Here is a 15,816-nt window from a genome sequence, read left to right on the forward strand (position 1 = left end):
TTTGTAAATCTTTGAGACTACTTAATTTTCTTTTTTCTTTTAATTTTTGTGCAGGCAAATGATAGTTTAACATCTGGTGAAATTACACAGGATGAATTCCTTGTTGTTGTTCATCAGATTCGTCAGCTCTTTCAATATCAAGAAGGAAAACATAGATGCAATGTATGGGATAGTCCTACAGAAGAAAATAAAGGTGGATTAAAAAAGAAACCTCTCTTATCTGATGCTGAATTAACATATTATGAGCATAAAGCTAAACTCAAAAGGACACAGGTTCAGCATTCATTTCCAAGACTTGATCTCTTAGATCCTGATATATTTGATTACCATTTGACTGATGCTTTGTTGTCTGGAATAGAATGTGAACCATCCAAAAGTAAACATACAGGTAGGAGTAGTGGAGCACAGTTTGACAGAAAAGAGCAATTTAGTGAAAGATCAAGGCGTCTTTCTCCAATATCTGGAAGCCGTACTTATGCGGAGAATCTTTCCCCCCATGATGGTCGAAGAAGACATGAAGAACAAGTCTCTGCTAAAGGTACAAAGTTGCAAAATAAATTATGACTCTTGAAATTGCTTAAATGGTGATGGATTTTAATGCAGGAGAAGTAATAGTTTGACCAATAAATTATTGAGGTATTTATTATTGATATTTACTTAATTTTACTGGTGGTGATAAAGGGGTTTTTCAGGTGATTTGATGTGGATTCAAGTGAGGAAATTTAAATTTTCTTTTTTCTCTGAAGGTGTTCGAGAAGAGCAAAGGTCTCCATTCAGTGAGCGTTTTGCACTTAAGAGACCTAGATATGAAGATTCAGATAAAACATTTGCAGACAGCCCAGCATCAAGATATTCAAGCCTCGATACAACAAATCAGAGACTCACAGCATTAGCTGAAGATAGACCATTATTTGATGGACCTTCTAGGCCATCTGTAGCAAGGGGAGATGGCCCAACTAAAATGATTTTTGAAGGACCTAATAAGCCAAATCCTAGAATTGATGGACCTCCAACACCAGCTTCTCTTCGGTTTGAAGGGTCACCAGGACAGATAGGGGGAGGGGGGCCCATGAGGTTTGAAGGACCACAAGGTCAGCTAGGAGGTGGGTGCCCTTTGAGATTTGAAGGTCCTCAAGGACCAGGAGGGACTCCTTTGAGGTTTGAAGGGCCACTTGGACAGGCAGGAGGAGGTGGCTTAAGGTTTGAAGGAGCTGCTGGTTTGCGGTTTGAGGGTCCCACAGGTGGTTTGAGGTTTGAGGGCCCAGCTGGCCAGAATGTGGGTGGTCTTAGGTATGAAGGTCCCCGTGGTCAGCCTGTGGGTGGTCTTAGATTTGAGGGACCTCATGGTCAGCCTGTAGGTGCTCTAAGGTTTGAGAATCCTCGAGGTCAACCTGTAGGTGGACTGAGATTTGAGGGGAGCCATGGTGCATCAGGAAGTGGAATTAGGTTTGAGGGACCCCATGGCCAGCCAGGTGGTGGAATCAGATTTGAAGGCCCTTTGCTTCAGCAAGGTGGTGGTATGAGATTTGAGGGACCCCATGGCCAGTCAGTGGCAGGTCTAAGATTTGAAGGACAACATAATCAGCTTGGTGGAAGCCTTCGATTTGAAGGACCACATGGTCAGCCAGGGGTTGGGGTCAGATTTGAAGGACCCTTAGTCCAACAGGGAAGTGGAATGAGATTTGAGGGTCCTTCTGTACAAGGAGGTAGTATGAGATTTGAAGGACCATTAGGCCAAGGTGGTCCAAGATTTGAGGGGTGTCATGCTTCAAGATTTGATGGTCAGCCAGGTCAACCATCTCTCTTGCCAAGATTTGATGGCTTGCACGGTCAACCTGGTCCCAGGTTTGAAAGAACTCCTGGTCAACAGGGCCCACAAAGGTTTGATGGGCCACCTGGTCAGCAGGTACAACCAAGATTTGATACAGGGCCTCAGAGATTTGATGGTCCACAACACCAGCAAGCATCAAGATTTGATATTCCTCTTGGTCTTCAGGGTGCAAGGTTTGACAATCATCCTTCACAGAGACTTGATACAGTCTCTTTTAGTCAGACTGGCCCATATAATGACCCTCCTAACAGTGCATTTAATGCACCATCGCAAGGAATACAGTTCCAAAGACATGAGCAAATGTTTGATACACCTCAGGGACCAAATTTTAATGGACCACATGGCCCTGGAGCGCAAAATTTCTCAAATCCACTTAACAGAGCATCTGGACATTATTTTGATGAAAAGAATCTTCAGGGTCCTCAATTTGGAAACTTTAGTAATCTGCCCACGCCAATTGCAGTTGGGAATATTCAGCCATCTCAGCAGGTAAGTGTGTTTAATTTCTTCAGTTACGTAATATACAAATTAGTTAGATATATCTATATATCTATATCTATATCTATCTATCTATATATATATATGTACTTCCTCACAAAACACTACAAAAGATGAAGAGACGAAGGTAAAAAAAAAATAATTAAAAACTTTGGTACCTTGAAATTTATGAATCCCAAATTAAGTTTGAGGAAACTTTCAGGAGAGTAAGTTCAGTGAGAATGAAACTTTCATATTAACTTTGAAATCCTCTAGTTACATATATTTTAGGAAAGGTTACTTCCCATGGTAGTTAAGTCGAATTAATATTTTTTGAGGTTAATAACTTCTACTCTAACTTGAAGATAACTTGTTGCTTTTCCCTACCAGAAACAAGGAAATTGATACTCCTTTTACTTGGGTGTTCAGATAACATTAGTTATTATTTTGTAGAAACTTCAAATAGACCTTTTAACATATAGTAAAGTTCTGAAAACAAGTATCCTTGCAGCTGATTTTTAGGGTCCTTTATCTTCCAAGGAATTTGTTAGTCTAATAAGTTAATTTAATAAAAACTAGGACATTAATAGTTTTTAGCACTCTATTATTATTGTCACTCTTAACAATGCACTTCAGAAAAAGGTTAACCTACCAAATTTATCTACCTAAGGTGGCAACCCTATTTAATCGCCCCCAATTTTCCATTACTTCTACATTATAAGATATTTCAGAGTATGTACTTAGGGATTTCAATCTAATTAGTTGAAATAATTCCTTTTAAACTCAGTAGTTTTGTCAGAATTCTCTAAATAATGAGAGCTCCTTATTAAGTGGCCCATCACAGTGATAATTCTGCTAAGCTCTGCTTAGTAATAATATGGGAAAAACCTCATCAGAGGGTAGATTTATTATGGGCAGGGGAATTAAAATAGAGAATTTTCAAATACTTTAGACACAGCTTTTATTTGTATAACACATGTTAAAAGTACAAAGCTGCCTTTTCTATTTATTAAAAAACGGCTCCTTAGTTTTTGAGTGAAGTTTTGTTTGTTCTTATAGGTTTCTTGAAAATATTAATAGTTCTTTGTGAATGTACTGGAATTTGAAATTGAGCAGTTTTTATTTTTCATTAATCTGAAAATCTTGTTTGCTTTTTTTAAAAATATTGAATTAAGAACATAATTTGTACTATATGGGTAGGCCTGATGGCATCCCTACATATTTTTAATACATTTCTATTTACTGTAAGACCGGGCAGGTATTTTTCTGAGTGCTCTGCTATTGTTTTTGTTAGCGGTTTTTATTCTGTTTTCAGTTTCACCCTATTTTTATTCCTACCTTCACTATTTTTGTTAGTATAATTTTAATGAATTCCTAGGGGGGATGAACTAACCAGTTGAAAATGATTCCTTATTTTTACAAGGGGGGAGAATAGAAAAAACTGAGGTAATTTTTTTTTAACTGTTCTGTTTTCCTTCTTGTCTTTCTATTTAAGCTCACAAAGGTCCCAAAACATCCATCAAAATAGAGCATGTCAACTCTAATTTTCTTTAGTGGTTTTTTTTGTTGTTGTTGTTATTGCTGTTATATTATAGAGAAGTGGATTTTTTATCTTATTTCCTTTCTCTAGACCATGCAGACTCATAACAAAATGTAAATAACAAAGAATTTGGATGTTTCAATGAATTAGTTAAACCAGAATTTTACTGATAATCTCAAGATTTAATTATTTTTCTTTTTTTTTGCTGAGGCATTTGGGGTTAAGTGACTTGCCCAGGGTCACACAGCTAGGAAGTATTAAGTGTCTGAGGCCAAATTTGAACTTGGGTCCTCCTGAATTCAGGGCTGGTGCTCTATCCATTGTGCCACCTAGCTGCCCCTCTTTAGACATCTTAAAGTCAGCATATGCAAATCTGAATTCGTTATTTTTTTTCTCCAAAATTTCACTATTTCTGTGTCATAAAGTCACTTATTGTTTCTTATTCCTATGTTTAATCACTAAGTCCTATAGTTTCTACCTTCATTAACATGTTATATATCCCATCTCTTTGGATCCTACCACCATTCCAGTGCAGGCCCTTTTTACCTCATCCCTTGAGATTACAATAGCATTCTCTTTCATCTGTCTCCCTCAAATCTTCCTACTCAAGTGTATCCATTATTCAGCTGTCCAATTTATCTTCATAAAAGTCTGGTTAAACTTGAGTATCTAACTCCCTCACTCCCCCCGCCCCCATTCAGTAAACTCCAGTTGTTCCCTCTTTTATGATCAAATATTTCTTCTTCCTTTTCCAGTTTTCTGTACCTCATTCATTTATTGTATTCTCTGTGATCCAGTGATAGTGGCCTACCTGCTATTATAGGAGCAAGAAAAACTCCCAATTTTCCCAAATTTCACTGGCTGGCTCTCAAGCCTGGAATGCCTTTCTTGCTCATTTCTGTTTCCCAGCTTCGATTTCTAGCTAAAATTTTATCTTTTAAAAAAAGTCTTTTCCAAGGCTTAGTGTCTATCCTCTTTTGGTTATTTATGGTTTATCATGTGTATTTTCTATTTGAACATTGTTGTTTTCATGTTCTTTTCCTTTTTTAAGGAGCTTGAATGCAGGGCCTATTTTTTTTTTTTTTTCCCCTAGTCGTACAGGGCCTGGTACATAGCAGATATTAATTCTTGTTAGCTTAACTTGAAAAAGTGAAACTGTCTTGATAGTTAAGCCATATTAATATTATTTTAAAAGAAATTTTGAAGGCTATTTTGCTATTTCTGGAGAGAAAGCTCTTTTCATTTTAGTGCTATTTTTAATTCTCAGAAGTGATATCCATGCTGCTTATCATTCAGAGATGTTATCTAAAACCTAAATTTTCTTAAAATCTTCTTTATAACTTTTCACTTGCCTTAACTTTGACTGTGGCATTGTGTATATATATGATTAAATCCAATGAATATTATGATTAGATGTTGACTTTACTCATACTTAAAGTAAAAAGCTATGTTCAGGTCCTGGGGTCAGAGCTATAAAGACTAGTTTAGTGTTAGAAGTCTTATTTGCATTTTATTTTATGGTTATACTATACCTTCACTATCCTTCCTCCTCCCTCCCCTCCCCAATAAGTCAATGTGTTAAAATGAAGTTGTCATACTTTAATCCTTAGAAAAAAAACTTTAATAAAAATTTGGCAAGTAACATCTTTGCAAATTTATAGCAAGCATATTTTAAAAATTTATGTGAACTAAGTATTGAAGTTTTCATAAAGATAGAAACAGTACACATGCTTACAAAATATATTCTTTTAAAGGTTCTCTCTGGTGTTACTCAGCCTGTAGCTTTTGGACAAGGACAACAGTTTTTACCAGTTCATCCACAAAATCCTGGTACTTTTGTTCAGAATCCAGCAGGTATGTACTTTTAAAAATTGAGTCCTAGCACTTTCCAATTATGATATTTGCCTTGTTGATTTGTGAGCTTTTTTGATTTCAGAAAATGATAATGGTGTTTGAGAGAACATATTTTATTTTAGGGAATTCTTATCTAGTATATATTCAAGTAATACATAAAAGTTTACTTTTTTTGTTCACATATTCAGCATGCCATTCATGACCATTAATACTTTAAGACAAAGATGATGAGCAGTTGAAGGGGGAGGAAAAGATAATGAATAAATATACTTGAGGTAGAATTACATATGAATCACATTAAAATCTTTTAACAGTATCAGTAAACATTTATTTTATCATTTACTATGTTCTAGGCACTTGCTAAGTCCTAAGACTACAAAAAGAGGCAAAAAACAATCTTTGCCCTCTGGGAGTTCACAATCTAATAGAGAAAACAACAAACAAATAATATAAAAACAAGGCATAGGTTGCTTGTATAGATATATTGGTTATATTTATATACTTGCATAGCTGCGGATTGTTAATATAGCTTGTAGCATATAAATATTGGTTTAATAGCCACAAAATAGTTATACATTTGAGTGCCTTTTGAGCTAGATGCTAAATAGAATATGTAAATGGTATCACTATCTAATTGCTCTAATAATACATTTATCTTAGAAGGACTGACATCAAGATCCACAACTTGGCTTATAATTGAATGAGGTTTCCTTTAATTTTACATTTTGACATGTAGTGAAAGAGGAAACAAATACAGATTTCCATAACTAAGAATGGGGCCAACCCAGCCAGTTAGTTAGCAAAGCAGGTGTTTTTGTTCTGAGTTATCCACAAGGGAACATTTTCAAAAATATAACATCACATTATGGTAAGATATTTGAATTAATTATACATTGTGAGAATCACTGAAATCTCTGAAGTGACTTGAGTAATCTTAATCAAACTCCATTTAATTTTTCTGATTTGTTTAATGTATTTTCTGAAGCAGTCATTGAAATTGCATAAAGTTAAAAGTATTTTGCATTCCTACAAATTTATCTTACAACTTGGTGTGGGATAGGCTGGGAATTACTCTTCCCGTTTTACAGATGAGAAAACTGGAGCTCACAGAAGTTAAATGATTTTTCGAAAGTTAACACTATACTAATTTCATAGGTCTTCTGGCTTTTAATCCCTTGCTCATAATACACAAAATTGAGTTCCAGTTATTTGATCAGAGTCAGTATAAATAAGAAGTGTTATCCATGTCAAATGTTTCCTCTTGAAGTTTGAGGAATGAAGAGTACTGTCTTGAGTTTTCTTAGTAGAGGAATAATGTGGTGAGATGGCATGGGGGCTGTAGCTCCTAGCAACATAAGACAGGAGTTTTCAATTAGTTTATTAGTTTTTCATTTTTAAGTTTGACCTCACCTTTTCTCTGGTCTCTTGTTCATTTCTGACAGGAATGCAATGTGGCACTCAGGCATTTTTATAGGATAGATTGCAAACTTGTCTTCATTGTTTTTCACATTTAAGTCAGTAGTTGGAAGCCACGGGTTTTGCACAAGGAAGTAAAGTTTTAAAAAGTTTAAAAAAAAATTATATATATATATATATATATATATGACACTTCAGGGTCTCTCTTAAGAATTTTAGAATTGAATGTATGACATGGGAGACATTGACTGGCACAGGGCTGCCCAGTATGGTGTCCCTCATCAAAGAAGATGCAATGTTCTATGAGCAAAGCAGAATTGAATTAGCTCAAGTTAAAGAATCTACCCCAAATGTTCATAGGTACTATTTGTGTCCAGCCTATGGCACAATATTCTGAGCTTGTATTGGTTTGATCAGCCATAACTGGATACACTGTAAATCTACTCTTTAACAGTAATTTTGGTCCTCTGAGAATGGACAACTACTAACCAAAATATAGATCTTTTCTAGTGGACTGTTGGGTAATATGTCTCCCTAATCCAGGCCTTCTGGCTTTTAGTCCCTTGTTCATTGTTTGTTTGTTTTTTTCCTGAGGCTGGGGTTAAGTGACTTGCCCAGGGTCACACAGTTAGGAAGTGTTAAGTGTCTGAGACCAGATTTGAACTTGGGTCCTCCTGAATTCAAGGCTGGTGCTCAATCCACTGCACCACCTAGCTGCCCCCCTTGTTCATTGTTAAGAACAAGAATGTGGAAAAATAGAGATGCCAGTTGATCATCATTGGACATCTTATCAAACAAAAAGAAAGCATTTTAATAAGAATTTGAGATAGTACTTTTGGAAATAACTTTAAGGTGCACTTTTTCCCCCCCAACTTTAAAGGTGCTCTTCCAAGAGCATATCCTGATAATCATCTCAGCCAGGTTGATGTGAATGAACTCTTCTCAAAACTGCTAAAAACAGGAATACTTAAATTATCCCAACCTGATTCAGCAACAACTCGTAAGTATACTTTATTCTGATAATACAAACTTCTTTGAACTAACTGTGAAGTATAAAAGCTTTAAGTCTCTTGGTAATTGGATAACATTTTTTAGGAGCCAGAGAGGATATTAAGCTTTATGTGTCATTTGCATGTATGAATTTTTTATAACTTAAAAATTGTAATGCAATTGAGCATTTTTAAAATTAGATTTTTTTCAAAACTTGAATTGTTGACTTTTGACATTTAAAAGAGTAACTAGCATTTTAACAAACTTCATGGTTAGAGTTTCTTACTGTATAAAATGACATCAGTTATACTTTTATTAACATTTGCGTAGTGATAATATGCAAAATTGGTAGGCTTAAAAATACTGCTTCTAGTAGTCTATGCCTTTAATATTTGAGTTCTGCATAAAGAAGACATTCAAATATTTTCTGAATGTATTAAGAAATGTGTATTTTTTTTTTTAATTAAAGAAGTAAATGAAGTTGCTACACAGCCTCCTCCTGAGGAAGAAGAAGAAGATCAAAGTGAAGATCAAGATGTTCCTGACCTCACTAATTTCACAGTTGAAGAATTGAAACAGTATGTATACTAATGACAAACCCATATTAGTTCAATGAAGTTTTGGCTTAAAAAAATCAAGTGCAATGGTTTTACTATGAAACAGCACTGCTTTTATTGCATTCCCCAAACAAGTACATTTTAAAAGTATTTTAAAATCTAATCTCTTTAATTATTAACACTTGTTAATCTATTTGCAAATTCAGTTGGTAATATGTTCCTTACTATAGATGGCATAATAGGATTAAGTCCCTGATTTTTATATATATGCTAGATATTAGATTTCTAATAGTGTTTAGTTGGTTGGTACTTTTTTTTCCCCTTAATTTCAAGTTAGTTGTGCTGATAGTATTTATGCTTATAATAATAGGCTTGGGAACTGCCGGTATGAAAGATATAAATATTAGGTAGTATTATTTATTTAGTCTCTTAATCTCAATAAAAAAATTAGTCTAGTTTATAATCAACAGTGTTAGTTTTGACCTGGGCTCCATTCCTGTCACATAATAGCTAAGCAACTGAACTTCAGGTAACTATATTAAGCAAATTGTAATATATACTATTAGGAGCCTCCTACATTGCTTAAATCACTGTTCTTGATATATTGGCAAATTAATAGCTCAGTCACCATTTTCCTGTTTTAGAAATCAACTTAAAAGTAGGGGGAAAGTGTTAGGGAGTTTAAATAGATTCTGAAAACCTATTAATTTGGATTTCTTATTCCCAATCTCCTTTTTTCTTTTGAGCTTAACTATCTCATTTATTGTTTTCATATAATTCATTACTATGGACTTCTTTCAGGTTGTAGCTTGGTTATCGACATCTTCAGAAGTTCTGAGGAACTAAGTCATGGCCCTTGGGACCCACTATGTTGTCTACAGGCTTGACTTCACTCCCACTCCAAGAATAGCCTTGCTGTTGTTTTTTTAGCTGGCAGGTGGCTGGGCTATTTTTAATCTGGAGTTTAGAAAAGGCTTTCAACCAAAGGAGAAAGGGGACCCTCCCCCCCAGTTAGACCATTTGCCTAATTTTTTTAATCCAATTTGTACTGTGGGAATGGTGGGAATTGCCAATTCAACAGTGGAGTGTTTGGGAAACATGTTTTAAGGTTCCATGCCATAGTAGAGAGGACAGATTTAGATTTGCTCAACTTTAGATCAAATCATGCTCAGATACTTTCTAACTGCATTTCTCAGTTTCCTAATGTATAAAATTTGCTACCTAATAGGTTTAGAAATTTTAAAAGAATGTGAGTTATTTATGTGGACTATTCCAGAATGAAAGCCATCCATGTCATTCTAGAAATCTTTTTTAGAGGATCCACTTACCCCTACTAGAGACCTTCCTCTGAGTTGTAATATTTTGTGTGTAACAGTGCAGTGCTGATTTTTCATTTCTATCCAATTTTTTTCTTCATGCCATTACTTACATACAAATCAATATAAGCAATATGTTTTTCTCACCATTCATCTTTCTATTGCCATCATTATTATGTTAAAGAATCTGATTATATTATAATTTGTTTTATTGTGAATGCAAATAATTGGAATGCAATAATTTGAAATCAAATTATTGTAAATGTAATTATTTTGATTTTGAGCACCTTATGAAAACTATATAAAGATGTTTTTTTTTAAAATAGGCGTTATGATAGTGTTATAAATCGCCTGTATACTGGTATCCAGTGTTATTCTTGTGGAATGAGGTTTACAACATCACAGACTGATGTCTATGCAGACCACTTGGATTGGCATTACCGACAAAATAGAACTGAAAAGGATGTTAGCAGAAAAGTTACACATAGGAGGTGGTACTATAGTCTAACGGTAAGTAAGCTATACATGGTATAGTATATTTTTGATTTTTATTGTAGCATTCAAATGATTTTATTTTTTGGTTTTCTTTTGGAATGTGTAAGCAATGGTATCCTAAATCAAAAATATCAAGTCAAAAAATAATTCCCAGCTTGAAGCTGAATAAATAACTTAGTACAGAATTGCTTAGAGTTAATTATTAATAAACACATAATTAACATGTAATCAATATAATAACAATTAAATTAATTTTGTTAATTGAGTAGGATTACAAACAAGCAATAGACCTTAATTTAGTTATTCTGAAATAAGTTTTTTTTTTTTTTTTTTTTAATTGAATCTGAAAAACTTTGAAATTATCTAGGCCAGGTGTTTCTAACTTTTTTGTGTCAAGCACCCCTTTGGCAATCTGAAACACAGAAATGCAAAGGAAATCAATACTGAAGTACCTGTATTAGAATATTTTGAAGTTTACAGATACTGGTTAAAAACTCTTAATCTGACCTAACATTTCCCAGATAGGAAAACAATAATTGAGAGATGAAACAACTTGCCCAAAACTGAGTTGTTAATAGAAAAGCTGAGTCTAGAACTCTTGCTTTGGACACTGGACTGAAAAAAGAAGTAGGGCATATTGAAACCATTGTTGGACTGGAGTTGAGACTTGAGATCTGATTTTTAGTTCTTCTGAGATCTGAGTATGTATATCATCTTGTAGGCCTGAGTTTAAGGAGACCATAAATGTAATTATGTCAATTCTAGTCTGTGATTGATTCTGTGCTTTTAAAACTGCATAATAGGGGCAGGTAGGTGGTATAGTGGATAGAGCACCAGCCCTGAAGTCAGAAGGACCTGAGTTCAAATCTGGTCTCAGACACGTAACACTTCTTAGCTATGTGACTCTGGCCAAATCAGTTAACTCCAACTGCCTGAACAAGAAAACAAAACAAAAACCTGCATAATATAATATAACATTGTTTACAATTAATGGGTGTTTTTCTAGAACTAGAATTTAGTTACTGATATTCAGAGAATTTTTTCGTGCAGCCATTTTGGCACATCAAGGATTGACATGATTTTAGAATAGTTTTACTAGCTAAGTTTATATACTTGGTGAACACATTTACAAAAGAAAAGTTCTCTTGGTTAAAGATTTTTTGTTTTTGCTGTGGTCAAAATCAAATGTAGACAAACCTTCATGAGATGAAACTAATTTTTCTAGACAAGTTCCCAAAGCTTCTCCCACAGGTTAAATCTCTTAGAGGAAGGTTCTGCTTGAATAGACTTTGGAACCTTGGCTATTCCTCCAATTTGATGCTTTAAAACAGTGGTGTCAAACTTGCATAGAAATACTAATCCCTGCATTAGCATACAGCACATAGCATTATAGATTTGAAATGTAATATCTGTGTTTTATTGTGTTTTTATTCATTTTGTTAAATATTTCCCAGTTATATTTTAATCTGCATGGGAGTTCTAGTGCTAGTGGCTTCATGGTTTGACATCTTTACTGTAAGCATCAAGATTATAAATTCTTTCCCCTTTCTCCTTAGATCTGCTTCTATTGTCTTTGCTTCACACACATGCTCCCCTACCCTAATTCTTCCTTTTGCACTTTTTTGGGGGGACTAACATTATATTTTTAAAGGGTTCAAACACAAACACATAAAGTGTTCAGCATTAGGAGGAAAAACCAGTATTTTAATATAGAGTTTATGGTAATATTTTTTTAAAGGACTGGATAGAATTTGAGGAAATAGCTGATTTGGAGGAACGTGCAAAGAGCCAGTTTTTTGAAAAAGTACATGAAGAGGTTGTGTTGAAAACTCAAGAAGCTGCTAAAGAAAAGGAGTTTCAGAGTGTCCCTGCTGGACCAGCTGGGGCAGTTGAGGTAAGGAGAAAATTAAGGTGCTTTTGCCCAAGAGAAAAAAAAAATGTTAATAATGGTTTTGTAAAAATTACCATTTAAAAAAAAAATTTGTGTTGACATTTTATATAACTGTTAAATTCCTTCCTTCCTTATATGTAATGAAATTTTGACAGTAATATTACTAGCAACTAGCACGTTTTTTGTTGATTATTGTTATTTGATTTGTCTTGTTTTCCAGAGCTGTGAAATATGTCAGGAACAATTTGAACAATACTGGGATGAAGAGGAAGAAGAATGGCATTTAAAAAATGCTATCCGAGTAGATGGAAAGGTAATTTTGGATACTTTCCATAATTGTAATGAAATTATGTGGAGTCTCTCTTTTTTGGTTATTTGGAAATTTAAGGCTTATAATTAATTGATACTTTAAAAATTGCACTATGGCAAAAATTAACTAAAGTTTTTACATTTAATTATAATATAATTCTTGTGTTTAAAGTACTAGTAACTTTAAGAATTTATATTTTGAATGGAAAGAAAATTTAGTTTTTTAGCTATTTGATAGTTGAAAGATTAAAAAAAAAATTGTAGATAGAATTTCTAGTCCAGATTGTTTTCAATTGAAATGCATGTGAAGAAAATAAACATTGTAGCATAACTGTCTCTTTCCTTGCTTCAGATTTACCATCCATCATGTTATGAAGATTATCAAAATGTAAGTTCTTTTGATTGTTTTGTTTTCATGTTAACATATAAAGCCAAATGTATGTTAAAAATTTTTGTTATGAAGTTTTTCCTCTAGTGATTGGCAGAATTGCATAATAACGTTCAATGGCATTTTGAATAGCAGATTAGATTTGGACACTTGGATACTAGGATTTTTATTTATTTATTTATTTTTAAAACTTGGACTGTTGATGCCCTAGGTCAAAGCAGGGAAAGAAAGCAAAGGTAGAAATGGTGTTAAGATGGATTTTTTTTTTCCTCCTAATTTTTCTTACTTTGTTCAAGTAATTGTGTAGAGTGTGACCTTCTGATAATATCGACATTCTGATTATGGTTTTTAAAATAAAATGTTCAAAAGAATACATAAATGAATCGCGCCCCCCCCAAAAAAAAAACCCAAAACTTTTTTGTTTTTGAAGTCATTAGGTTTGAAACCCTGTCATTTTTTCCCTCCTCTACACTAAATTCTGTTGATTTCACTTCTTGCCTTGTGTGATTTTAATAATTAACACTCCTATTTTAAGGCTTTGAAAGCAGGTCTAGTTAGTATAGATCAAGAATAATAGCTTTGGCATTTCAGGAGATCCTGATTTTAGTTATTTTCTGTGTGATCTTGGGCCAACACAATTTCTGGGTATTAATGTCCTCATATTTAAAATGTGAAGTCTTTTTCTGAAATCTTCTTACAACTCATCTTTCCACTTTTTTTTTTTTTTTTTTTTCTCCCCTTCCATCACACATATATTACTGTCAGATGCTTAATGCAATTCCCTTCTAGAAATTCAAGTCCCACAGTATGGCATGGTGGAAATAGGCTTTGGATGCATATGATGGGTTCAAATTCTGCCTCTGCCACTTAGATGAACTTGGAGTTAATCTCTTTAATTTTTCCAGGTCTCAGCTTCTTTATCTGTAAAGTTAAGAGGTTGGATTCAGTGATCTTTAAAAGTCAAACAATGATAAATCTGAGGAGTTTTCAGTCTTAAATTTCTCCAACCCCATCCCCACCATACTCTGCTTTATTGGAATGTTTTCTTCCTTCTGCCTGTTGAAATCTTAATTTTTCTCCAGAGACCAACTCAAATGCAACTTTATCCACAAAGCCCTAAAATTAATTTCTTTATTAAATCAAAAATATTTTAAACCAGCTATTTTCTTTGTTCTCTTGTATAGTTTTTGCTATATTTCTTGCTCCAATTGTCTCTTTGCGTACCCATTTGGAGTTTTCTTGGTAGTGGTTTGCCATTTCCTTCTTCAGCTCACTCATTTTTAAAGATGAGGAAACTGAGGCAGACAGGATTTAAGTGACTTGCTTTGTGACAATAGTCATGAAGCTAGTAACTGACTAAGGTCAGATCTGAACTTAAGATGATGGGTCTTTTGGCTTCATGCTTTATTCACTGTCACTTAGCTGCCCTGCCATAGTTTTTATTGGTATTTACTGAATGTCCTTTTGGGAGGAATAGGCAACCTTCTTCTTTCTCCCCCCCCCCCCAATCACTGCAAAATAGGTATGTATAAGATTTAATAGCATGGAAGTTATAAACGTTATTAATATTTGGGTGATACTCTTACTTTTGTAGACATCTTCATTTGATTGTACACCATCTCCCAGCAAGACACCTGTTGAAAATCCCTTGAATATTATGTTGAACATTGTCAAAAAAGAATTGCAGGAACCTTGTGACAGTTCCAAAGTTAAAGAAGAACCAGTTGATATCACACCAGCTTGTACAGATGACAGCATAGATACACCTACTGAAATTAAAACAGAATCTGATACAGTTGAGTCAGTTTAAATAAAATGAGAGGTATGTTTTTCTTTAAAAAAAAAAAAAAAAAAAAAGGAGCTGCTGTGTTATAGTTGAATCTAGGTGAAGAATTTTTATATATGTGTATATATATCTATATATATATATATAAGTATATATATAAATTACTTAGCTGAGGCAGGGTCCTTAGCTATCATTTGGTTAATAAATACATTTTAGTATTTGCATTTCCTACTGCCTGCACAGTTTCAGGTGCTCGTTGTGTGAAAGTTCTGTAGATGCGTGCAAATTTAACAAAATGAAATTGTATGTGTAAAATATGTACAATTTTCACTTGTGGAACTGTAAATTATAAATAAAAATATTTTTGCTATCCATGGAGTGGGAACGTTTATGCACACCAACAAATAAAGACAGTGTTTCTGTACTTTGCATTGGGTGGAATTAAATAGCGATCTCAGCATAGACTTTTTTTTTTTAACTAGAAGCCTCCCATGATTAAAAAAGAAAAGAACTATAACCAAACGAACCTGAAGTTAATTTTCATCCTTCAAAAGGGGATAATCAGCACTGCAGGGCCTTTCTCAAATAGTAATGTCTAGATTAAAAAAAAAAAAAAGTTTTAAACTTAACAAGACAAACTTGCATACATATCCAGATTTAAAAAAAAAAAAACAAAACCAAATGTCAGTTTGACAGAAACAAATGAAGCACCTTTTATTCTTAAAAGTGGATACCCGTGCCATCAAACATTTGATTAAGAAACAAGTATACTTAGTACCTGAAGGTGATTTTAAATGACATTTTTCAATCTGTCAGCAATTAAAAGCAGAAGAACATAACATTTTTTATTTTAAGTCAAAGTGGGGAAATGTAAGAATGTTCATTTTGAAGCATGGTTAATCTTTTCCTTTGTTGATTTTGACTGGATTAGATGATAAATCAGATACCGTGAGATGTTAATATTCA

At 33.8% G+C, this 15,816-nt stretch overlaps 1 protein-coding gene across 1 annotated transcript in view; it reads left to right on the forward strand.

Moving 5' to 3' along the window:
• The window catches only part of PCF11 (PCF11 cleavage and polyadenylation factor subunit), a 30,234-nt gene extending 14,658 nt beyond the window's left edge, over positions 1-15,576 (forward strand). The window contains exons 7-16 of the mRNA XM_074304573.1: positions 55-538; positions 747-2,320; positions 5,603-5,702; positions 7,999-8,118; positions 8,578-8,686; positions 10,308-10,491; positions 12,215-12,370; positions 12,588-12,680; positions 13,029-13,064; positions 14,659-15,576. Coding sequence (XP_074160674.1) covers positions 55-538; positions 747-2,320; positions 5,603-5,702; positions 7,999-8,118; positions 8,578-8,686; positions 10,308-10,491; positions 12,215-12,370; positions 12,588-12,680; positions 13,029-13,064; positions 14,659-14,874 — 3,072 coding nt within the window. The 3' untranslated portion in view covers positions 14,875-15,576. The remainder of the gene's footprint in view (positions 1-54; positions 539-746; positions 2,321-5,602; positions 5,703-7,998; positions 8,119-8,577; positions 8,687-10,307; positions 10,492-12,214; positions 12,371-12,587; positions 12,681-13,028; positions 13,065-14,658) is intronic.
• The last annotated feature ends 240 nt before the right edge of the window (positions 15,577-15,816 follow it).

The sequence above is a fragment of the Sminthopsis crassicaudata genome, chromosome 3 (genome assembly GCF_048593235.1).
Source record: "Sminthopsis crassicaudata isolate SCR6 chromosome 3, ASM4859323v1, whole genome shotgun sequence".
In the NCBI taxonomy this organism is placed as follows: Eukaryota; Metazoa; Chordata; class Mammalia; order Dasyuromorphia; family Dasyuridae; genus Sminthopsis; species Sminthopsis crassicaudata.